Source organism: Tyto alba, unplaced genomic scaffold (genome assembly GCF_018691265.1).
Source record: "Tyto alba isolate M040663 unplaced genomic scaffold, T.alba_DEE_v4.0 Super-Scaffold_46, whole genome shotgun sequence".
NCBI lineage: Eukaryota > Metazoa > Chordata > Aves > Strigiformes > Tytonidae > Tyto > Tyto alba.
In genome coordinates this window covers 13,992,922-14,019,374 of record NW_024881322.1, presented here as the reverse complement: position 1 = coordinate 14,019,374, position 26,453 = coordinate 13,992,922, and the positions used below count along the sequence as shown (strand labels likewise).

General features: G+C 38.5%; 1 protein-coding gene across 8 annotated transcripts in view; it reads right to left on the bottom strand.

Moving 5' to 3' along the window:
• Positions 1-26,453, bottom strand: part of SUGCT (succinyl-CoA:glutarate-CoA transferase) — a 332,431-nt gene that overhangs the window by 255,547 nt on the left and 50,431 nt on the right. For all 8 annotated transcript variants that reach the window (XR_006166817.1, XM_042806312.1, XM_042806311.1 and 5 more), the window contains 2 exons: positions 24,931-25,074; positions 6,333-6,428 (listed from right to left, as the gene is read on the bottom strand). Coding sequence is in view for 7 of the 8 variants with exons in the window: in XM_042806312.1 (XP_042662246.1) it covers positions 6,333-6,428; positions 24,931-25,074 (240 nt within the window). In the remaining variant the exon portion in view is untranslated. The remainder of the gene's footprint in view (positions 1-6,332; positions 6,429-24,930; positions 25,075-26,453) is intronic.

Below are 26,453 nucleotides of genomic sequence, written 5' to 3'. Positions count from 1 at the left end.
AAAGAATGTTTTATGATGGACACAAAATAGTCTGTAACAATTCCCAGGAGGAGATAAAAAATGAGACAGTCTCAATTATCAGCTATCATTCCATAAGAATAATTGTAATTACCCATATCTGGTTTGCGAATTCAAAGTATAGGACACATAAGAAAAATATCTTGCAGGCATTACTTAAAGTAGAAAGGTGCAGAAGGATTTCCTTCAGGAAAAAAAAAAAAGTATCAGGTTTTAAATTAAAAATGCATTTCATTTCTACCTGAAAAGTTCCTGTGTACAGGTAAGAAGCTGTCTATTCTATGTGAATACAAGGTCACCTTCTTTAAAGTGCTGTCTCTGTGACAGGATAGGATATATATGAATGAAATTATAACTACATCTCACGTTATACACTGTGCACGTACCTAAAACTGCCTAAGGCAAACCTACTGATTTGGTTTCCAGACAGCCGCTCTGCCCAGGAGAGAGGCTTGACAACTCACTGCAGGATGATCATCAGAAAGGTATCAATATAATGTTGTCAGGTTTGAATAACTAGAATTCACTCCTCATAATAAGGCAGCTTTCTACACAGATTCCCACTGATGATTACTATGCATTGACTAAAACAGCAAAGAAACAGAATCCTTGCTCCAGCACTTCTTACCAAGCAGAGTGCCAGCTGTGGACCCTTATAATCACAGTAACACCAAAACATTTGTGCAGTCAGTAGTTAATCCAGTCATATCATAGTAAGACACTTCTGAAGAATCTAGTAAGGAAACCTACAAATAGAAACTTGTCCAAAAAAAAAAAAAAAAAAAAAGAAAGAAAACAAATCCTGGGAATTATATCCTTGTTCTCGTTTTACAGAATCCAGGATGACACAGGCCTTTCTGGCTTCTCTCTTTCTGGTGCCTTGTAAGATAAAATAGAAAGGTAACAGCTAGTTAAAAAAACAAACCTGTAGGTAAGTAGTTCAAGGAGATGCACTAGGCCACTAAAATATCTGGGAGACTGGGTATTCGTCATATGAGTCAAGACATGTATCTTGAGGATGGCCCAACTGTCCTTTGGAAACTGAAACAGCACAGTGTGAGAGACCACGCTTTGCTGCTTGAGAGCACAGTTTCTATTCAGTTGATCTGTGAATACATTTCATTTTCATGTCAAATGGGCAATACTTTCAGCCGTGGTATTTCATTGCTCGGAACAACAATATAGGACAATGGGCCCCTAAAGCAGTCTGATTAGTCCAGGTGAGTATTATGTAGATAAGGTTCACAGAGTAAGAAGGGCCTTCTTGTATTTCCTGAATCTAGAACTCCACCCAAAAACCTGTCTTTTATTTCATTCCTGTGCATAAGTTCCATCTTTTCCTAGATTGAACCATTACAGAGAAGAAAGATTTTCTTCCATAACATCCATTTTGGAGTAACTTAAGATGGAGAGTTTCATGCACAAAAAAAAATTTTGCAAATGATCCAAGTTCTATTCTTTGTTGATTTTGACTCCAAGGCACATTAACTGCAGAAGTATCCTAAGAGAACCACATGAAGACAGAAAGGAAATGGCTACACATAACGATACTTGTGTGGAATAAGGACTGTGAGATTCTCCAGACCTGAGATAGGAAAGGTGGTGCACATTGTGCCTTTCTGTGAAAAGCATCTCTGCCAGCTGAACCAGGTAAGTAACAACTTACTGCATTTCACCGTTCCTGTGATGAGACACAAGTGACATGAGTGGGATTTGCTTTGTAAGAATCCTGGACAGGATGAAATTCCACAAGCAAAAATTATGAGATGCAGATGCTATAAATAATGCAGAGCTATTTATATCTATGACTATACCCATCTTCCTACTACCTCATACCTTTCACATCCTTGTAAGCTTATACTTTGGTATGCTTAACACATTTCAACCGCAAGGCCTTTCACAAAGAGACAGTTTCCTCATATGAAGGAAATTTTATGCCTCGCGCAGCAAGAAGCTGATGCTTAAAGAATCTAAGTGATGCTCTAATATAAAGAACATTAATGTTGGGTCTGATGAGTTATGACAATGCACAGGTCAGTCAACAGAAAAGGTAATTGGTTGAAGTAATAATTTCTTTCTCGTCATGGTTTCAACTTCTGTGCAGAATGGTTGTGCCCTTTGCGTATTCTGAAAATATATACTGAAGTATACTTGAGAAGACCCTGTAAAGTCTTAGGACCAAATCTGGAATAGAAATAATATCATATTTGTGGCGGGGGAGGTGGCAGGATATCTCTAAGAGCTTGTTTTCTTACTTTTTAAAGAGAGAGACTTTCATCATTATGGCCCAAAAGAAAACAGCCCTATACCTTTTGCTGAAAGTTTGCTTCTGAAAGAGCTGCCCAGTTGTCCAGGTGTCTGATGGCAGGGTGATAAGCTGCACAGGAAACATCCTGTAAACACGCAGGCTACAATAGGCTTTCTCAGAAGAATGACTACTCATTCCGAGCGGGCCAACTGGAAGATGAAAAAGCAAACAGCTAGCTCTCGCACGCAGTACAGGCGCGATAGGTACATTGCTGAAACCACAAGAATGAGGGGAGACCTTATCACCCCAAATGAAAGACAGTAATACAACTTTACTTTTCAGCACAATTATGTAAACCGGATGCTTTTAAGCCCCTGATTTCCTCTGGATAATCATGGAGCAGCTGTAGCTAAACAAGGTGTCTCATTATAGAAACTTGTTTAAAAAAATTGCACTAATTACGTTCGAGATACAGCCCAGAACTCGAGGATTGTGTTTTAACACTTGAAACCGAGCAAATTGGGATCTGATTATATGCATTATCACAGGAGTGACCTATTCAAACTACATCACTCTGATTAAAAAGCAGATATGCTCAAAGTAGATAATTTCTCATGAAGGGTTCAGCACTCAAAAATCTATTTCTGATTTTGGTTGATTAGAATCTAGAGTTCTACATCTTTGTGGCACACTGCAAAGTACGCCTTCATCGAAAACCTATGGCAAACCATTACAGACAGCTTTGCAGGACCCTGAAATGTCATTATACACTTAGATGAAGTCCAAATCCTTTCATTTGGGTTCTGGTGATGAGCACACAGACCTGAAAACTCAGACATTTCAGATGAACATGCCACAAAGTCAGCAGATTATCAGCCAATGGGAAAAACCTTAGAAGTCTGTGAAAGTCCTTGCACATGAAACTTTACATCTCTTTTATCAAGAGCTTGTTGCTCAGACCTGAGATAGATTTTCAAAGGTGCTACACATCTTGATAGTTTCTGGAATGAGAAAATCCAGCTGCCCATTAATGCTCAGTTTTTATGTTTTTAAATACATCGAAAAGTAAGAAAATTCACTCTAGAGAACACATTCAGGAACAAATTACATTGCTAGATTTTCAGTCAACAAGAAACAGGGAATTCTGTGAAATTACAGAGACATACTCAAAGCTAAATTTGTCCCTGTAAATAGAAAAAAGTAGAGCCATTTGCAAAGATATTCTGAACAAAAATATTCAACTGAAGCTCAGTGAAAGAAAAGCTACAATAGCATTCAGTATACACTACTGAATGGGTTAAACAGAGAACTAGAACACTTACTGTAACAACTGTAAGTAAAAAGAAGTACTATTTATGTACATATTTAAGATTCTTTTGACATATATTCTTTATTAAATTTTGGTCAGTAGTCCAGCATGACTCTTATCAGACTTCTGCCACACAAAAAGATGACTTAAATTATTTAGATTTTGCCTTTTTAATATCTATAAAAGGATCTCTCACGTTTACCCACTCTTCCACAATTTAACATAGTCTGACACTTTTTAGCAGGATTGCAGGTTCTGTATCACTTCAAAGTTATAATTTACTACCTGTGTGAAAACTCAAAATACAGCAAATGAAAACAAAATGAAGTTGAAGACATAAGAAAAAAACCAACAGTTCACTACCACATACTTGTTTTGAAATATACAGAAAATCAGTTTTCTGAAACGCGATTTTTATGACTTGAACGAATTATAGATCACTTGCACAAAATATATTGAAACAAGCAAACAAAGCATTGTTTGTGAAAATCAGCACCATGATAGTCACATATGAGTTTAGTAAGCAAAAGACAGTATATTCAGTAAGTAGGATAAGGGATGAAAGTCAGGTTTCTGAGTTCTGTTCTAAACTATATTACAAATGAGCTACGGAAGCAACTGTAAAAGCAGTACGATAGCAACAGTGAGGGTTAATTCCAGTGTCTGAAGAGCTTTGCAGTCTATGTATAGTTATGTCAGTAAAGTGAAAAATAAACTCTAGCAAGCATAATATACTTATGGTTACAATCAGAATTATAACCATGCTAGCTGATGGAATGTTAACAGATGAGCCATAAACACACACACACACACACACACAACTCCACCCATAGTAAATCCACCCTAATTACTGGTTTATGAGCAAGAAAATTCAGATTAAAATTGTTTATAGTATTGAGGTAATATTTCTAATATCTGCTACAGAAACAGCATACAGAAACACAGGAATCATAGTTTAGATAGGATTTTTTTTTTTAGTGGTTATTTACATATTGACTAGTCTAGATTAAACCAGAAGATAGCTAAAACAATCTCCTCAGATTTTTTATATCCAGAGAGCTGTCTATGAGAAAAAGAAACAAAGGATACTCAATGCATGCTTTACTTTTCATTTTGACTGTGGAAAACAAAGGCAAAAGGATATAAAAGAATGCAAGCTTCAGTTATTCAGCCAAATGAAACTCGGTGAAGAGAAAATGTTTTGTTTAGCCAGGTTTTTGGTTTTGCTTATACAAACTTCAGACACTTCAGATTTGTTTTATACTTTCAACCTACCAAAGTTCAAAAAGGGTTACACCAAAAGGTCACACTGCAGGAACACAGCAGAATGTAACTACTTGTGTAGTGGAAGCGTGGTTAGGACAGGTCATGCTGAGCTGGTTCTAGAAAACAGGACGGTACGGCTGTGCCGTGCCGACCAGAGAGCAGCATGGCCAGAGCTGTGCTGAGCTGCGCCCGGGACAAGAACACTGCAGCACCAAACCCACCCCGGCAGCAAGTGCCGCAACGTCCCCCCATCGGTCTGAGACAACCTGCAACCTGTTCTAGCTAGTTCATAACAAGATAGCTGGCTATGCAGTGGTGCCTACTGGAAAAAGTCTCCTACCTCAAGTAGGCATAGCTCTTAGAAAAACAACTGATCCGGGTTTTAGGCCTGAGGAGGCCTGGCTGTGACATTAGCCTGTGATAGCGTTCTGCATCATGATGGAGATTTTTGCTTCTGAGTTTCTATGGCCATGAGCAGCAAATCTTTTACTGTTATGATCACCACCATCTTCACCACTGGGAAGAAGAAAACACATCGAGTCTCCCTCACTTTCTCTAAAAAGAAAGGAGATGGTAAAGAAACTGAGTGGTGTTTAGATGCAGTTCTCCCAGAAAAATGCTGGGAACTGTTCCTCTCAGGATTTAAAGAATTCCAGCCAGAAATTAAGAAATCCAGGCTCTACCTAGCTAGTCGCAAACATGATTATTTGATGATAAGTGCCAAAAATTATGAAATAGAGAGTAGGTTTTTTAAATCAAATATATGCCCAAGTATTCCTAAGTTTGCATGAATTCCCTCAACAACACAAAATGATCAGCTAGAAAAGAACCAAATTTTCTTTGTTTACTGGAAGAATTTCCCATAATAGCCAGAAGTAAGATTAAACTTACAGTATTTTTTTTTTCCTGTGCTTGTTTATATGTTGAAGGTCACGTTATTTTAAGGAATTTCAACCCTTCATTAGATTAATTCTGCTGGGGAGATCTGAGGTCTGGTTAATTCCTTTTGCCAACCTGTTGTCTCACTAAGCCACAGTGATTTGTAGCAAAATCAAAAGAAAATTATAAATATGCTGAACTCCCAGTTATTCACAGTCATTTAGATTGTTCTTGTAGACTCTCAAGATAAAAATACCAAAATTCAGAGGCAAAATATTTCAGTTTATGCTTGGTATGGAAGTCAGGTAACCCTTAGAAAAATAAAAAGAAAAGTTTCTCTGTCAGGTGAAAACCAATCAAGTCGTCATGCTAGCTTTAAAGTCATCCAATTTCAGCAAACACCTTTGATCTATTTCAGTGTTCTGTTACTAATCTACTGCTGATGAAGTAATATGCAAAATTCAGAAATGACAATGAACAACAGAACTTTGTCCTACCTCGAGACAGACACATTACAGACTACAGCAGGTCATGGGAAAAGTAAATCCTCAGTCTTATAATAGACAAAATCATGAACTCCAACAGCAAAAAACCCTAATGCTTTCTGCTTACCTGATATGGAACGATACTCCCATGAGCAGTACCCCAGCGTTTTGCTTCAATTTTGCAATTAAGGTAATTAGCTGCTACATGAGTGAGACATGCAACCTGGAAATAGAGAAAAAGTAAAATATTCAGGAAAGCTGAAACTTCATTGACAACTTCTCTGAGATTTCTGTCTATTTATATGTGCTTGAGATACATAAGTTAAAATATTTATGTCACAAAAGTATCCTTTATATATTGCATATTATGTAGACCTTTTTAATATGAAAAAATTCAGGCTGTATCTGTATCATGGAAATGCTTGTTTAAGTACAACTCAATAAACTCAACAAATAATACAGGTCCCATAACACTAGTAATGCTAGACAAATCTAGCATGAAACTATCCTAAGAGATAAGACAGTATTACCCTAAATGTTTTGCAGAATGGTCAACTGCAGCAAAGAAAAAAATCAGTCTTGTCCAAAGTCTAGTGGGAAGCATGATGGATTTGTGGGATAGAACTCACCATTTCCTGAACCTCAATCCCATGCTTAAATCATAAAGGCTTTTTCTCAGTTACAAGATTATTGTTCTGTTTTCTCCTATGCTTCTCATTTTACATGTCCAAGCTATGGAAAATACTTCTGAATTCTTCAGCTCCCCACATGCTCTGTAATATTAATTAAGTGGTAGGCCTTGATAAATCATCTGCCATTAGAAGATAAGGAGAGATTTATCAAGTTATTACTCAGACAAAAGTGGAAAAAGATTAATTTTGTGAAAAATTTGGCATGCTAATTTAGTAACCAGAATTTGAGGAGATAAATATATACTTTGGAAGCACAAATATATCTTAGGAAAAAGAAGTGAACATTCATGATGCAGTAATGCATGAAAATCAGTGGTTCTGTTATAATCAATGACAGATTCTTTATTCTTATTTCTTTGAGAAAATACAGTGTGTGATTATCTCGGAAGCCAAGTAATGCAATAAAGCATTACAGTTTGCATGCAAGGTTATCACTAATTCACCAGACAATATATTTGTTTTGTGCTGTTAACTAGTTGTGCCAGTAAGTGCAACTACTCGCCTAAACAATAGGCCATGTGACCATTTTTTCCAAAATATATTATTTTCTTCATACTTCTCCCCTAAATGGAAGAAATCTGCTATGATGACCCAAGTGTTTACACTATTCTGTGACTACTAATCAGTCTCATCTACATCAAAACATGCAGTAGAAAACATTCAGAGTCCACCATCCACATTCCAATATGTGAATTGTATCAGAATTTCTGGAAAAATAATGTAATTTCATTTTCTTCTCCTTTCCCCATATATGCTGAAAAGGCAATGTGAACATGTCACTCTCACATTTAAAGCAAATATTTAACTGTAAATCATCGATACAGAGATTTAGTCCAGCAGAAAACCTAGGAAAATATACAGCAAATAAGAACTAAAGTGCTGCCAAAAATTGTATCCATATATACTAACTACAAATACAAAGCCTTATTCCTGAGTACGGTTCGAAAACCCTTTGTAGTTGTATTTCAGCTGCAGCCTATTACAGCCCAGTGTCACTTCATTCAGTAAAATGCTGAACAATGTCTAGTTTGTCCTTTGGTCCCCAGGAAAATCTCAGCAATTAAGGAAATGGATCTGGGAGTACGCAGAAAGGACTTTTTCTTCTGGTTTGCGACTTCCCTCAGTAACACAGAATGAAACACACCGTTATTACAGAGTTTAATGAGTCACAAAAGTGTGTTATTTATTAATAACACATAACCTAGACCCATTGTTCCTGTCATTTTTCAATTTGGCGTCACACTCCATAGTGATATTTCTCCTACTACAGCAAATGGCTATGCAATGATGATGAAATATTAATCGTTAGATATTCTTCTGTATTCGTGTGTAACACTACACAGCTGCTGTATTCCACACAAATTTCACTGACAGTTAAGATGCAACCACCACAATGGGCTTTTACTTTTAAAGACACAAGAATGTCATCTGTGATACATGCATCTAACTTCTCACACTTCTGAAAGGAAACACTACACCAAATTTATGTCTGGGAAGGACACAGCGGATTAAAACCTAGTGAAACACAAATCCTAAAATATTGATATTGAATATCATGGAGCCAAAGTTTCATTCCATTTATTTGTTTATATTCTATGCTGTAGAAACTGAACTATGAGTTTCATAGACAAAATTCTTTACAAGAAATTTCACAAGAAAACTTCTATCCATAAAATAATATTTTTAACACAGTGAGGCAAATTGTTTCAGCTTTCTCAATGAGATGAATATAATTCTTTCAATAGTGGAAAACATACATGTCTAGATTTCTCTGAAGCACTTGTTCACAGTACAACAGAAAAAAAAATAATTAAAACATAATGCTCAGTAGATAGTGGAATTGTGCCACTACAGCTTCTGCTCAATGACTTGTTCCAACAGCATTAGACAGCAAATGTCAGGGAAGTCAGAAACTTAGCAAAGACAGCAACTTTGGAGCTAAAAGTTGCTTAGACTATATCAAGGCCTCAGTTTAACATGGTACTTAGTCTGAAAAATAATTCCATTTCAGTCAAGGTACCGATCACTTGCTTGAATGCATATGCTCATGTATCCTGCTGAAACTGGTTTACTTGTTTTTCAATACATTATGAAGGAAAAAAGCTTTTGGTTTCCTCTGACATCTTTCTCTGAGTTGGGTAACTTGTTCATAGTGAAATCAGCCAGTCAAAAATAATTAGTAGTAGTATCATCATCAACAATCAAATAAATTTATATGGACTGCATCAAAGTAAGTATTTCAGAGCTTTGTGTTTTATGTATAAACATACTTAGTTGAGTGAACTCTGTGGCCTTTGCCCCTTTCATAATAACTCTCCAAAAAATTCAGTACGCTTAAAAGACAATTCTATTTCTACATTCCCATGAAACTGCTACAGACAGTCCCAGGAATACTGTGCTTTTCCCTTTCCTCTCTTCCTGGCTCAGTTCATTCTCTCTGATTTCTCCAAAGATTTACTTTCACTGAAAAAGCACTATCCAAAAAAACCTTTCAGCATATACATTTTATGTCCTTAATAAAGAACACCAAAAAAAATTATCTACCTATATCTTAAGGTTGTTAAGCAAACTGATGAACTATAAGCAGAAAAAAAATATCCCAACTGAACATTTCCACAGACATTATATCCCCTAGAAAAAATATTTTTAACAAAATACGTCTGTTTCTCCAAATTCCCCTGTAATTCAAGATTCAGTTAGGACTTCACTGCTAGAGACAGTGCTTGCAGTAGGACTATCTGTAATACAATCAATGTCTCAAAATGAACTTTGAGTACATCTGTACTGCATATTCAGTTAAGCATTTTTAAATCTATATTTAAAACTGCTTTCCTGACACCTTATAGACCCATTTCTTTTCTCCTTTAATTAAGAACTAATCCTTACAAGGAACCTTTGGACTTGTAACATTAAAGGAAACGTAATAGAACGATACAGACACCTCTGTATTCATTTGCTTGCAGAGACAGATCTATTCACTGTAAATATGTATTATCAAATATCTACACAGATAAGTATTTCTTCATTTCACGTCAGTAAAGGGAACACACACTTTAACATTCCTTTCTGATATTACTGTTGACGGCCAAATCACATATTTGTGTTGCATACTTAAACCAGAACAAAAAGAGAGCTGCATTAAGGTCTGAAAAGTTATGCTCAGCTTAGGATGGAATCAGACAGATGGGAAACGAGATATTAAAAGCCACAAGGTGAGCAGACAAAGAAAAGAGACAGAATTTCCTAAGATTTTTTTCAAGATAACACATCAAATATGATTTATTACAGTGAGTTCACTGAGTCAATCAATCATTTACATGCAAGTTCAACAAGTATATATGAATAACAAAAGAAGACAGGTAACTGGAAAGAGGAGAAAATATCATTTTAATTATATTCTTTACTTTCTTCTTCCTCCAATTTTGTGTCTGCTTTCCTGTCACGTATCTTAACAAGGCTCTGACTCTTAGCCAACGTTTTTTTTTTTTCTTATGATTTGTTTACTTTTTCTTTAAGTAGACATGTAGACTGTCTTTTAAGAACTTTGAGACACAGGCGTTTTACAGCAGCACGGATAACTTACTTTACACTATACTACTGAACTAGTAACCCAAATATTAATTTATAACTTTGTAGAAACAATTATCCTGGAAAATTTCAGAGGCTTCTGTTGTTCAAAGGCCAATAATCTTCCCCTTACACCTTTTCCATACTTATGGTAACATGGAAAAAAGTTCTTTACACTAACAAAGCTCTTTTAAAATCACTTGATCCTATGCTGGTACCTACCTAATGATCGATTTTTTTACTGTTTTATATGCTTTCCCCTTTCCATGTTGCATTAAATAGTTTGACACTAATAAATCAACATTCAAATTTGATTCATTTTGTTTTTGCAGCTCCCCCCATCGCCCATCTCCTTTGTATATTTGTATTGAAGCTGTTTCCATGGGCATGTGTATGGGACAATCCTCGTCTATTGCTCAAGTGGTTTTCTCATTTAAAAAAAACCGTGAAAACCAAAAACCCCTATGGCTACCAAGAAAAACCCACTCCATTTAGAAGAAACCCCCACTCTTCCACTTGACGTCTAATTATGTTTAGCCCCAAGGCTTAATGAGAGTAGAAATAAGTTCTTACTAGTCTGCAATCACCCCACTGCTGCCACAGACCACGCACGCATGGTTTATGTTACATCTTCAGCATTGACTGGTTCAGGACGTGGCACTGTGCCACAATGACCGGTGCTGTTGTACCATTTTTTAGGCAGGCAACTGTGTTCCAAACTCAGAATGAGTTTTGGCAAGAACAAGCTGGGCAGCAGGAACCACAGCCTTGCACAGGGGCAAGAAAGCTGCCACTATTCAAGGCAGTCCATTCCACAGGGGCCCAGCAGGAAGCCACAGCCTTCCCAGGAGCTGTCAACAAACATCACCTTATGTCTGGGCAAGTAAGGGCCTCGAACCCAGCCTGGAGTTGAGAGCTCTAGGGGAGCTAAAAATCAGCTCAAGAGTGCCGTACACCCACAGGCCAGGCAGACAGCCCCACCTGCACAGACACAGCAAAGCCACTGCCCGCAAAGGAGCAAGATCTTACAAATTCATCAGTGGTGTCCCTACGTCTGCACAAGGCAGCAGGACTGACCTTCTCCCGAATTCCCAATTGTTGTCCTGTTATCCCTCTTCACACAGTTTTCTCCCCTCCCCTTCAAGAGCCAGCAGCACTGTAGCTGCTTTCAACCAGTGCTTTGCAGACCAGCAAATTCCACGAATGACTTTTTAAGAGGTTTGCAAAAGCTAACCAAAAAGCAAGGCTACTATCACATAGGCCAAGGCTTAGCATTAAAGAGTCTACACCCCCCTTTAGAAAATGTCTGTGGTCGTGTTATGAACACTTTGCTCTGGGTAAAAAGACTTTTCTTTCCAGTGACACTGATTTCTTTTAATGTGAACCTCGAGGAAGTCATCATGAATTCACTTTTCACACAAGAAAACTCCTAGCATTGAAGCATCAGCAAATGGTATAATCCCAGCTACAAATACAATCTTGTAAAGATACAATCAAATCCTTGATGATAAATAACCTCAATTTTAGAACAGGTCTCGTATTAGGTCCTGTTTTAGGGCCTTCCAATCAGACGCTTAAGCAGGTATCCAACTCTGTGCCAATAATCCCATGCAGTTTGCGGGATCTGCAGATTGAAGTTAGCCACTCGATCACCTAGCACGCAGCAAATCACACAGTCACAGAAATTATGTGCTTGGAGATGATTAATGAACTAAAAACAATGAAAGATACATGCAATGAGAAAAAAAAAGGTAATGTATTTGAAAACCCTTTTTTGAATGTGGATTCTCAGAGAGGAAGAAAGCTAAAGAGAGCAAAACAGACTTTAAAGTGCACAATTGTGTAGATACTTTTTTAGTGTGAAAATGATGGCTGAAAACAGCTTTTGCTTTATTAAAAAGTTTAGACTACATAAATGTAGAGAAACTGAGGTATCGTCAAAAACACAAGGCATCTGCATAGCAGAGAACTGTTAACAGAGTTCAGTGAAATGCAGCAACAAAAAGAACTGAACTACAAATGATTTTTTTAATGAGCTATTTAGAGCTTATAAAAGACCAGAATGAACGCTTCTGTGCTTCCCACAGCATAGAGATAATCTCCTGATTAAGATTCAATTAGTATTAACAATAGCAAAGATTGAAGCAACTAACAGATGTAGGACTTGAAATTCCAAAAATATGTATTATTCAGCACACAGTTTCAAGGCAAAGTAAATGTTAAATGGACTCCTCTCTCTCCTTGGACTCCACTTGAAAAAAACAAAACAACAAACATATACACACTCAGATGAATTTTAGGTGAAGGATCAGAAATAAAAATCCTGACCATAGAATCTATTAGACAGCACCGGCATGACAGAGGGAAAAAAAAAAAATATTTCTTTTAAATGAGCTCCATTTGAAAACGCAACATTTTAAAATTAAGAATAAATTACATTTTCTTGATTAAAATAAAACACTAATAAGCTTCTTCTGGAAGGGTAAAAAACGATACTATTTCAACCAGTGAAAAATTCCTGTTTCAGCTTCATAATAACACAGTAAAAACTCTAAGGAATCCATTGCTTTAAAAAAAAAACCAAAAACAACAACAACAACAACAACAAAAAAAAAAACTTAAAGAGAACATTCATGTTTAAAAGAACATGAACTCCAATGTTAGTCTGCACACTCTGTAAGATCTCGGTGCACTTATACACAAACCTTAATAACACTGTCCTATACTATTTTTCTATCAAACTTCTGATTCATTTAATTAGTAGGCACTTATTAAATATTTACTTTTCACTTATTTGGGAATACACAGCCCAAACACTCCACTGAATCTCCTAGAGAGTGCCTAACAGCCCTTCTGCACATAATATGTCATACACATTGCACCTTCTGCCACCCTGAGTTCCTTTCAAAAGACACTTGGAACAAGGCTGATTCATCTGCCAGATTTCAAGTTTCCACTCCAAAGAATGAAGGCACTAAGTTTCTCAGGAGGGGAAAAAAAAGAAAAAAAAGCCCATCAACGTATTTTCCCATAACTTGTTCCTGGTAACAGATGAAACATTTTAAAAGTAACTTTGAAAACAAATCACTTTTTGGCAATTCCATCACATGGAAAATTCAGCCAAAACATTTCAAACTTTGGCAAAGTTATAAAAAATAAAATCAGACTCTGATAACAGACATATCAGACAACCTTAACTATAAATGACACTTCTACAATCATGTCCTCAAGCATCCATCTTCTGCAAAGAAAGACTATATATCCACTGAAATATTAATTGCATTATGCTCGGTATTTTCACACAGCTTTAATAAGTCCAGGCAAATTTCAACTTATAAAAAAGTTTGTTCTGCTCTGTTTTACACAGTTTTTTTAACACTATAACACATTTTCTTATATTATTCCTTAATTATAGCCTTTCCGACCAAGAACCTACGCACTTAATGTGAATTACAATTTACCTGTTTTTTAATTCTATGTAATGATGTCTGGTTTTATTTCACTGATTGTTCAGAAAATAGTGCAGATGCAGTTCTCAGGGTGGCCTCTACTCATCCAAAGCACTGCAAGCATACTTGCAAGATACAGAACAATTTCAGTTGTGGGTGGCGCGCCCAGGGAGAGGAGCCCCTGCGCCGAGGGACAGAGCTGCGGGAGGGGGTGGGCAGGTTGGGGAGTACCAGGGGGTGCGAGAGACAGACAGACCGCTGGAACCGCACCCCACCTTCCCCGGGACAGGCCCGGCGGGCGCACGACATGGCGGAGCCCCTGTCCTCTCCCCGCCCGGCTGAACACGGCGACTGAGGGGACGGGGGGCAATGGCGGCAGGTTCCTACCTCTCCTCTGCGGTGGCCACCCCTCACCAGCGGCCCTCCCTCGAGTAACAGGCACGAGGCTCGGCAAGGGGAGCCCAACAGCAACGAGGACGAGGGTTCGTCTCGCTCGGAGGAGGCGCCGAGGTTAAGTCGGCCTGTGCCCTGTGCCAAAACTGCTCCCGTAAAGAAAAAAAGGCGGGTGACTGTCCCAGGAGACTCCCTCCTGAAGGGAACAGAAGGCCCAGCGCACAGACCTGACCCACCTCTCGGGGCAGTCTGCTGCCTCCCTGGGGCCCGGGCTGACGGTGTGGAGAGAAAGCTCCCTGCCCTGGTACTGCCTCGGGTTATTACCCGTTAGGGGTTTGGCAGGTCGGTAGCGATGAAGTTGCAACAAAAACCCGACGGCAACCAAGAGAGACTTCAGGGCCTTGGGACGACTGGTTAAGGGATCAGAAGCACAAGTAGCATTATCCCCTGCCCTTCCAGGTGCAGGGAACGATGAGGGAGCAAACACTCAGAGCCAGCAGATCAGTACCTGGCTCCCAGCCTGGTGTCACCAGCAGAATTTGGGGGGGTCGGTCATGGGTCAGTTTACATGACACCAGCCTGCTGGCGACAGATGGGGTTCCCCTGTTGTGAAGTGGGAAAAGGATCTTTGCACAGGAGTTAGCAGGGCTCATTGAAAGGGCTTTAACTAGATTTGAAGAGGGAAAGGGGATAAAACCAGGCTCGCTAGAGATAAGCCTGGGGGCAGCACACCAATGTTGGAGGGGCGGTGTGCTAGCAGGGTCCTTCGGTCTGCCACGTCAGCGGAGGCAGGGGATGGAGAGCCATGCAGCAGCAAAGACACAGGGATTATTCATGTGTTAGAAACCATGGAAGCACCTCAGAATGGTCATGTAGTAACTAGGGCTTCTGTCCCCCTAAAGGTGGTGGGATCGATAGCCCAAGAAGTGCAGCTACACCAACGCACACAGCATGGGCAACAAACAGGAGGAGCTGGAAGCCACTGTGCAGCAGGAAAACGATGACACAGTTGCCATCACGGAAACATGGTGGGATGACTCACACAACTGTAGTGCTGCAGTGGATGGCTATAAACTCTTCAGAAGGGATAGGCAAGAAAGGAAAGGCAGTGGGGTAGCCCAGTATGTTAGGAAGTGTCTTGACCATCTAGAGCTTACTGGCGGTGATGATAGGGTTGAGTGTTTATGGGTAAGAATCAGGGGGCAGGCCAAGAAGGCAGATGTCATGGTGGGAGTCTGTTCTGGACCACCCAACTAGGATGAAGAGGCAGACAAAATATTCTGTAAGCAGCTGGGAGAAGTCTCACAATTGCTAGCCCTTGTTCTTGTGGGGGACTTCAACTTAGCAGATGTCTGCTGGAAATACAATAGAGCAGAGAGGAAATAGTCTAGGAGGATCCTGGGGTGTGTGGAAGAGAACTTCCTGACAGAACTGGTGACGGAGCCAACTGGGGAAGGCGAGCTGCTGGACCTGTTGTTTGCCAACAGAGACAGACTTGAGTGATGAGGTGGTTGGAGGCTGTCTTGGACATAGCTGGAACTCAGGAGAAAGAAAGTTTATGACCTTTGGAAGAAGGGGCAGGCAACTCAGGAAGATTACAAGGATGTCATGAGGTTATTCAGGAAGAAAATTAGAAAGGCCAAAGCCCAGCTAGAACTTAATCTGGCTACCGATGTAGAAGACAATAAAAAATACTTCTGTAAATACATTAACAACAAAAGGAGTGTTAAGGAGAATCTCCATCCTTTATGGGATGTGGGGGGAAATGTAGCAACAAAGGATGAGGAAAAGGCTGAGATATTTAATGCCTTCTTTGCCTCAGGCTTTAACAGTAAGACCAGTTGTTCTCGGGGTACCCAGCCCCCAAGCTGGAAGACAGGGATGAGGAGCAGAATGAAGCCCCCATAATCCAAGGGGAAATGGTGAGCGACCTGCTACACCACTTAGACACACACAAGTTCATGGAGCTGGATGGGATCCACCCAAGGGTGCTGAGGGAGCTGGCAGAAGCACTCATCAGGCCACTTTCCATCATTTATCAGCAGTCCTGGCTAACTGGAGAGCTCCCGGTTGACTAGAAGTTAGCAGATGTGACACTCATCTACAAGAAGGGCCGGAAGGAGGATCTGGGGAACTGCAGGCCTGTCAGCCTGACCTCAGTGCCAGGGAAGGTTATGGAGCAGCTCATCCTGAGCGCCATCACACAGCACGTACAGGACAACCAGGTGATCAGCCCAGTCAGCACGGGTTTATGAAAGACGGGTCCTGCCTGACTAACCTGATCTCCTTCTACGACAAGGCAGCCCGCTTAGTGGATGAGGGAAAGGCTGTGGATGTTGTCTACCTGGACCTTTAACACCATTTCCACCAGCATTCTCATGGAGTAACTGGCTGCTCATGGCTTGGACACGGCATGGCTTGTTGCCCAAGGCTCAGCACTGGTGCCAGTTCTGTTTAATATCTTTATCAACAATCTGTATGCGGGGATCGAGCGCACCCTCAGTAAGTTTGCAGATAACACCAAGTTGTGTGCGAGTGTTGATCTGCTTGAGAGTAGGGAGGCTCTACAGAGGGATCTGGACAGGCTGGATCGATGGGACATGGCCAATTGCATGAGGTCCAATGAGGCTCAGTGCCGGGTCCTGCACTTGGGTCACAACAACCCCACACAACACTACAGGCTTGGGGCAGAGTGGATGGAAAGCTGCCCAAAGGAAAAGGACCCGGGGGCATTGGTCAACAGCCGGCTGAATATGAGCCAGTGGTGTGCCCAGGTGGCCAAGAAGGCCAACAGCATCCTGGCTTGTGTCAGATATCGTGTGGCCAGCAGGACTAGGGAAGTGACTGACCCCCTGTACTTGGCACTGGTGAAGCCTCACCTCAAATACTGGGTTCAGTTTTGGGCCCCTCACTACAAAAAATACACTGAGGTGCTGGAACATGTCCAGAGAAGGGCAACCAAGCTGGTGAAGGGTCTGGAGCACAAGTCCTATGAGGAGCAGCTGAAGGAACTGGGGTTGTTTAGCCTGGAGAACAGGAGGCTCAGGGGAGATCTTAACACTCTCTACAACTACCCCAAAGGATGCTGTAGCGAAGTGGGTCTCAGTCTCTTCTCCCAAGTAGCAAGCAATAGGATGAGAAAAAACAGCCTCAAATTGCACCAGGGGAGGTTTAGATTGGATATTAGGAAAAATTTCTTCACCGAAAGGGTTGTCAAGCACTGCAACAGGCTGCCCAAGGAAGTGGTTGAGTCACCATCCCTGGAGATATTTAAAAGACGTGTAGACGTGACTCTTAAGGACATGGTCTAGTGGTGGGCTTGGCAATGTTAGGTTAACGGTTGGACTTGATGATCTTAAAGGTCTTTTCCAACTTAAATGATTCTCTTCTATTCTTAAAACGGTAGCTATATTTGACAGCTGAGCATGAAAAGAGCAAAACATACTAATAAAATCCAGACAAACAGATTTTGCTCGTATAAAAAATAATTACCTGTGAGAACTATAGCAATTTTTCTTATTATTTGTAATAGGACAGTATCCAAAGGCTCCAATTTGGATGCTACATATACTTCGTGAAGGACTCTATTGTTTTATTTAATCAGTAATGAGGATGCTTTTCCATGGAAAGCTGCCAACATCCAAAAGAAGCTGTATTAAAGCACTTTTCACTTTTGATCTTATCATTAGAAGCAGTGCCATTTACAATGAAAATATGCATACACCTATCCATTTACAGCACTCATTTTTTTGTCTCCACATTTATCAGCATTAATACTTGCACAAAAAAAGTACTTTTATGTGTGTTTGTCTGCTCCTGACAATGTCATTTTCATCTAATCTGTGAAGAATGGTCCCCCTACATAAATAATAGCAATTTCAACAGTTTGTGCTGCAGCACTGCAAGCAGGTAGATATTTAGATTTTTCATTTGATACACAGGGAGACATGTACAGAAATGAGACATGTCTATTTGGTTGGGTGAGAAATGTGCATATATTCCACCCCTTTTATCACAGCCAAATCTCCTCCGGTCATAACAGTATTATCTCAGCAGAACAATAACACTGAAAGATCTCTGGACACTGCCCATTATGTACTTCTGTGCTAATGCACTGCAGGGATGACAAGAAACAAACACATGCATTTGAATTAAATGATTGAAATAGGATATTTTATAATGAACAAGGTTCTATTTCTGTGTCTCTGCAGCGTTAATGAACACCCACCATTCGGTGATCCACAATGCTTTTTCTGAGCACTTTAATGCTGTCCGCAATGCAGATGTGGCTCATCTACTGAGCTGTTAAACAGCCTACAAGTCAGAGAAACGTGGTAGAAACTTCTATTTGATTTGAGAAATATGGGTTAGTATTATCAATGATTCTGGAGTCAAAATCTGGCACTTCTGCCTGATAAAGCATTTTGAATAGTGACAACACGTTTGTAAATGATTCTCTGAAGAAGGAACTTTTTCCTTAGTCCATCTACAAAAATACTTACATAGGAACACAAAAACAAAAAATGTTATATTACAGAATAAGCTCGAACAAAAATAACTTCACATATTTTATCATCAGAGAAATCTAGTACTACAGACATTCATTCCAGAGTTACAAGTAACTGAACTCTGACTTTTATATAAAGTCTGAACAGGTTTTTTTTATAGCTTTCACTATAATATAATACATAACTAATGTATTATGACCACTGGCCTAATCACGTCACTACTCTAAAGAGTTTGGGATTTAATTCATGAGCCAGAAACAATACAGTGCTGAATAAACATGGAGAAACACAGAGTCATGGCAGCATAACGCTATCAAACCAAAAAGAAGTCATCAGTCCAAACTGATTTCAGCATCATCCTTTACTTCACCTTTTTTATCTACAGAGAAACTTCAGTCAGAGCTATCTGAGGCAATCAAACCCAGCAGTGTTAAAAGCACAGCTAGCATTCCATCAGCATACCCAGAAACGACATCCTTGTTAAGGTTTATTAGATTTCCAGAGGTTCAACAGCACGTAGAAATCAGTTGTTTTGCTAACTTAAAATTGAAATCTCTTCCATCAAGTTACAGCCCTTTTCCTTGCTATTTACATAAATAAATAGCACATAAGGTGTTGAAAGGCCCTACCCAAATTTGACCAATTTACAGAATGACTTCCGAGGGCTTCCATGAGTTTAGATGGAGGGGTGAGCTTTTCGGGTACACTAAAAGTGTTTATTCTGCCACTAGTTGCTTAAATCATTCCCATTTCTTTTGAACCGCCCAGGTTATCCTTCTTTTCCTAATATTTAGCATGATCCCAAAATATGATCTGCTGGTAATAAGCTACAACATACATCTTGATTCCATTTCCAGAATGACACCCTTATTCAAAGGTCATCTAAATAATAAACTCATTAAAGGAAATGTCTTTGTCTTCAAACTCTCTCCGCTACCCACTCCCGATAGCCATTTTATTTTTTCTGGGTCTGAAAGGGGCATAATTTTCTATCCCCTTCTTATTCTTTCTCTGATTGATGACAGAGGTAACTCAACACAGGAAAATGAAGCTGCAACACATTCAGGCTTAGTTTCATTAGCCAAAGAACAATAGTAGCAAAGACAAAAAGGCACAGAATTTACTGTCAGATAACAGCTAAAGAAGAAATTCCCTTGCAAACTGGGGATGTACTCTTGTTTACAGAGTAAAGAAAGCCACTAAATAAATCCAAGATCCAGTTGGAGTATGACCTACCAACAACTTTTTGCAGAACTAATCATTAGAAATTCACATTCCACAGAGGCCAATATTAAATTGAGTTGCTGCCATGTTAGTATGGTCTTCTGGTCTATTCAATAAAATTCTGGCTACTTAAAATGCTGAGGGATAACTTCTGTTTTTAGTTATACTGATGTCCTCAATTGAAATCATCAAGAATAATAGCCAAGAGAAGTGTTTAATGCACAGTATTTATTTAAAGAAATGTTCACATTAATTCAGATTTTATTATCCTTCCATATCAGCTATGCAGTGAAAAAGACATCTCCATACAATGCATACACAATTTTTTATCATGACGAAGATTAAGAATACCATGTTTTGCAAAGATGATGCTTTATAAGCTTGTAAAAAAAAAAGAACCGCTTATTCAAACCATACCCAAAACAAGACAACTGTGTAACAGTCCTCCTAGCTGACCTCCAAAATCATCAGCAGCAATGACCTCTAAAAAAGCAGATTTTCCTTCTGTATTCACTCAACTCTCAACTCTTACTCAGAGAGCACTGAAGCAACAAGATACAGTCAAGGCACCTGAACAGTATTTAAGTGCATTGATATTTCTCACACAACTTACTGCTCAGGGATTTTGTGTTGTCATATATATCCTACAGGCGGTATGTCATTGTTACCAGTTTCACCTACACTTAATAACTTGTAAAACACATGTCATGAAAGCCCTGAATAGTGAACACTAACAGCACCTTAAATAGATAGCCTTAAACACAATCATCTGGGGAAAAAGTGACGCAGAAACAAAAACTAATAGTTTCTAAACCTCACCATTATCTCAGTAAACTAACTGCCAAACTAAAGCACAAAATGGAATATAGAAAATACCTGATACCAATTTGCTAGGCTTCTCTAGGGTCGCTTCAAAATTTTGAGAAGATTAAGAGTTTGCTATGGCAAATACAAACTCAAACATAGTAATCAGAAGCAGAGAAGTGTCTGATGAACAATTATATAATACAAACAATATTAACCACATTATCCTGTCTGTGGAATCTGGGAAAAAAAATACACTCCAAAATTGCAGAAATGTTAAATGTAAAATACTTCTTGCAGACTTTCAATCCAAGGGAAACCAACTTATTACAGTATTTGTCGGAGCCTGGTTGTAATTAAATACAGGAAGGATATTAAAACTTCCAAGAGATTTTTTTTTTTTTTTTAAGCCACAACAGAAGAAAAGGCACAATTGCATAATTGGAACCAAATCCAAAACCCACTTCCTTCTTATTTACTAGCATCATCTAAAGGACACTATTTAGATGCTGAAAGGTCTGGAGCTGACAACTGCAAATCATCGAAAAGTCAAAAATTTCAAAGGAATTGTATGACATGGGTTAAAAGTTTATAGATGAGAGATATAGAAAGTTAGTACTCACTGCAAAACCACATCCTAGCAGTCACCGTATCTCTCTCGTCAATAAAAACCTAGAATTCTATTTTGTTGTGGGGAAAGAAATCCTCTTTGGTAGTAATAAGCTGCTGCTCTAAAGCTATAGGGCAAAAATGTTTGATATACAGAATTTGCAAGAAAGATGTCTTTTTAAGATATTCTAAAAATAACGTTTCTTTAGTAAACAGGATTTCACTTGTCATTTGGTTCTACACAGACCAGTTAAATATGAAACAAACTTGCCAGTCAGTGAGATATTTCTTTAAAAAGCTTCAGATTGTTTTCATTGACAGCTGAATTCAGATCAGTGCTCTTTGTCACTAACGTATCTGTGCAGGAAATTAATATCAAAAGCATCCTCCAGCCCTCCCACCCCCCACCCCCCCCAAAAAAAAAAAAAGAGGATTTTAAAATCCTCTTGCATTTCTATAAGGCACGCAGAAAAGTGGTAGCACAGACATAGATGGACGTGTACATGATAGGTTTTTTGATATAAAATACACCAAGCAGTTTTCAGAGATTTCTAATTATCTGTGTTTTAACCCTAGAGGTTTTTTTTTTCCCTTTCTGACATTGCTAAAGTCATCGACACTGCCCAGTGAAGACATATGTATAGGCCAACTTCATAATTCTCAGTTCAGATGAAGCGATGGACAAAAGGTTCAAGCACGCTGCTATCTTAGTTCAGTGCATGAAATACTGACAAAAGCCAAAAGTTTCATACAGGTCCCTGCTGTAATAACACTATTAATAGGAGGATGGCTCAGGAGTGCTTTTGTTCTACGCACAGAAAAAAGATTCCTTTTTTCTCATTAGAAGTTACTACACTCCAGTGAAACTCACACTGAAGGAAAAGTTATCATGATGCATGTTTGACCTCTAGATCCCACCATTAATCAACTGCAACAAGAACCTAACAAACTAAAAGTCTACAACTTCAGGATCCTTATACTTTTGGCAGCATCCGTGAGAGACTTCAAAAAGCCATTCTTTTTAAACATTCATCAAATGAAGAAGAGCTAGCTTTAGATATCTCAGCTTGGTATGTAAAAACATAATCCCTTTGAAACCATGGATCTTTCAAGAACCTGATCATATCACAGTAATTGTCTAACTTTCCTTTTAAAAAAAAACAACAGAAGTACTACAAGAGCATTTTCTTCTTTTTACATTCATTTTTAGATTTGTGCCACTCCTTCTTAGTACACTCACCTTCAAAGACTTACAAGTAACCACTAGTTTTGCAGAAAGAAAGAAAACAAACCAGGAAAACTAGATAATTCTCAGAGAGACTCAGCTATCAGTTATGTTTCTCTTCATTTTAACACATTTTTTTAATAGCAATGATCACATGGGTTTATTTTTGGTACCCCAGCACCTCATCCATAAATATTTTTTCCAATTTAATAAATGTTCTCATTACAGTCTTGGGCCAGCACCCTAAAGCTAGTTTGGACTGAAGTAATAGGGTTATCTAAGCCAAAATAGCTGTTTTCTGAATAATAACTTGTACTCATGCTCCATTCCAAAATACCAACTTATTTCAGTTTAATTTACCCAACACTGAAGTAAATAAAACCACTTATTTTGTAATAAGAGTGTGCATGTATGGAATTACTTCTTCATAACTTTTAGATAACTATAATTTGAAAACAAGCACTGAATGAGTTAATGTTTTAAAAAAAAAAATCACTAAACTGTCCCTTACCATGTAGTGCTTCTTCAGCTAAGCACATACAAGTCAAACACCGCACATCATGCTTTGTTCACTAACATCTACCCAAGTCTTCATTCCCTTTCTTGTGTATAACAGTGAGTGGCCTAAAGGATGATGATGTGGAACTTCAGATGGAAATTTTGCAATATGAGAACACTTTTGTGCATAGCCAATCTATCCTAAGCAAGGAAAAAGATTCTAAAGACAAATGAGGTGACAAAGTGAAATAAGAGAGTTACAGCAACACCTAACTTAAACTGTTCTTATTTTCAACATTTGAGAAAATCCCAAATAATAATCAAGAAGCCTCCATTAAAAAAAGCCAAAAAAGTAGAACAAGGAATCAAAAAATAACAGAATGACTCTGGAAATTAACAGAAATTACCAGAAGTCCTTTCAATAAAATTAGATATTAAAATGATCAAATAGAAGCTGCCATAATATGAAGCTCTATGGTATCGTAAGCAAGCAAAAAAAAAGACTTCCATATATATACAAAATATTTAATAAGAGTTTAACGTATATTTAAAATATTTTTATAAACTGCTTATTACATTTTTCAAATACAGACACAACATTTACAAATATACATAAGTATGATGAAGAGTTCAGTCCTCACAAACGTTTCTGAAACAACTTAAAAAGTCTTTGCTGATTTAAGCAAGGGCTTCCCCTCCGTTGCAGATCTGATTACAGTAGGTATTCAAACAAGAGCAGCCTCAATCATTTGCCCTAATCACTATTATCATACAGTGATATAGGTGAGAAGGAGCCTTTGGAGATCATCCTGTCCAACCTCCTGCTCACACCAGGGACAACATTTTGCACAATGGGCATCCTTATTGCCTCTCAAATGTACTGACAGGTATAATGTGAAGAAAAACGCAATTGAATGAAGAGGAAAATAATGGAGTGCTTTAGTAGCTTTAATTAGGACTGCATACAGTTTTGATGAACAATTTAAAACAAACACAAAAATTCCTTTGCACCAGATACCTGCTGGTAGCAACTGGGTATCTACATCAGCAAGACAGTGTGTCATCCGATCATGCAGCTCATACCAACATCACCTCCTTTTCGTGAGTTACAAAGCATTGCACCGATGGTGCTTACATGTTCAGAGACAATGTAAAGTTCTCATTCTTTGTGGTATACGGCATACCTTTCATGATCAAAACATCTTTGTCTTAGCAATTTTGATGAGATTTCTCTTTAGTGTGCCTAGAGAAAAAACTGCATCTTCAAACTTACTCTATTTTTTAATTCCCAGAGCCAAAAGGCAGACCTCCCGGATTACATTACTTTGACACTTGGGTGATACTTGATTACCCTGGGGTTTTGACACAAGTAATTCAGTCACTCTGGTAGTAAATATTACCCAGTGCCAAGGCCTCCCTTCCAAGAGTAGTTTCACCATTTATGCTCGTCTATCTCAAATTATTTATTACAACTGTTACTCAGGGATATTATAAACCTTGATTAAGCTATGCTTTCAAAAAACATGGAGGTCTTTTGTAAAAAGCAAAAGTCAAATGTAATAGAGAGGTAACTATAACCATGTCATCTAAAATGGTCAACTACCAAAGCAGCAGAATAAGGAGATTGTCACTAATGCCATTATTGTAATTACTGTTGTTGTCATTAGTTGTACTAATTTACATTAGTTTATGTCAAAATGGTATTCTTAGGTTCAAACATCTACACAACTAGAAGCAATTTTTTTAAAAATCCTACCTGAGATGACAACAGATTGCAGTCAATGTGCAGTCCTTTCCCCGTCTTATACCTCTGAAGTAAACCAGCCATAATTGCTCCGTATGTATACAACCCAGTAGCAAGATCTGTCATGGCTACTCCTGGTCTAACTGGCTCACCATCCTAAAGAAAAAGAAGAAAACACCTCAAGACAAAACAAGACAAATGAAAAAGAAAAAAAAAAAAAAAAAAAAGAAGAAAACAATCAGAGGCAAACCATTAATTTTTGATACCATACATTCTATACGAGACTCATCTGAAAAAGTGCAGACATGCTTCTGCATTGCCAACTGCAAAAAATAAGAGTATCTTTGAGTGAACTGAAGTATAAAAACTACCACTGAAAACCAGGTATTCTTGCAGTATCTATGCAATAAGGTAACTTTGCAATGCTGCAGACTGCAAATTGTGAATGATTTATTATGCTACTTTTTGCCTTAATAACATAATGCTTCAACTCACCCATGCAAAAAGAAAAGAGGTACTGTTAGAGACAAGAGAATCTAGTGAAAACTGAATTTCATTATGCCTAGAAACCAAAGGTCTAAAGGATTTCCACAGCCTGCTGACCCGGGTGCATGCCTGTTTGAAAGGCAGAACCAGATCGCTTCGCTCTTCTCACTCTGGACCCGCCCCAGCCAAATCTCAGTTTTGTAATTTCCAGTATACACACTCCAGGCTTCTAGTGGGAAAGCAAAAGCAAGTTTGCTTTGTTTACACATGTAAATACATGCAAATTCTTAACCTTCTGACCAGTAACCTCTGGAAAGCAGTTGGCTCAAATACCCTTTTTCAGTATGTCATCCCTTTTTCCAGCATCAAGGGAAGAATCTTCATTTTACACCATGTGTTTCAGAACTTCCCCTGATCACTGGCATGAGGTATGGCCTCTCTACAACCAATGGCAAAATGAACTTATAATTTCAGTCAAGGTAGGCTTGTACCAGAGGGGATTCTTCTGAGACGTTCCCTCATTTTCTACTTTGAAAAGTTTGTGGTTGGACGCTCAGATTCTGACAGCAATTGCTTGCCCTGAAGTACAGTCCACAAATAGCAGTGCAAAGCTAACAGGACTGTTTCAGAGTTTCAGCACCTAAGTGTATCACTAAACAAATTAAAATCAGGATAACTGATAAATAATAACTGCTTGTCAAAGTTCACATAAATGCCTTTAAACTAACCCAGCAAAAATTCAATAAAATTGAATTTACAGAATTACATCACTTAGTCATGTCTAAACTGCTAAGGGTAATCATACTTTAAGATTGCAAGTGTTATGCTTACCGATAATTATATACAAAAGAGTATCTTGGCTTCACATAAAAAAATTAAAACTTATCTTCACCATGTTTTTTTTTTCTTTTGCACTCCATCAGGGTTTACATAAGTCTGATATCAAGTCTTATATAAGTTAAAAATTATTTTAAGAATAATAATATTATATTGCATCATCAATTGCATTAATGGGTCAATTCTGGGATAAAAGACTGTAGTACAGTATT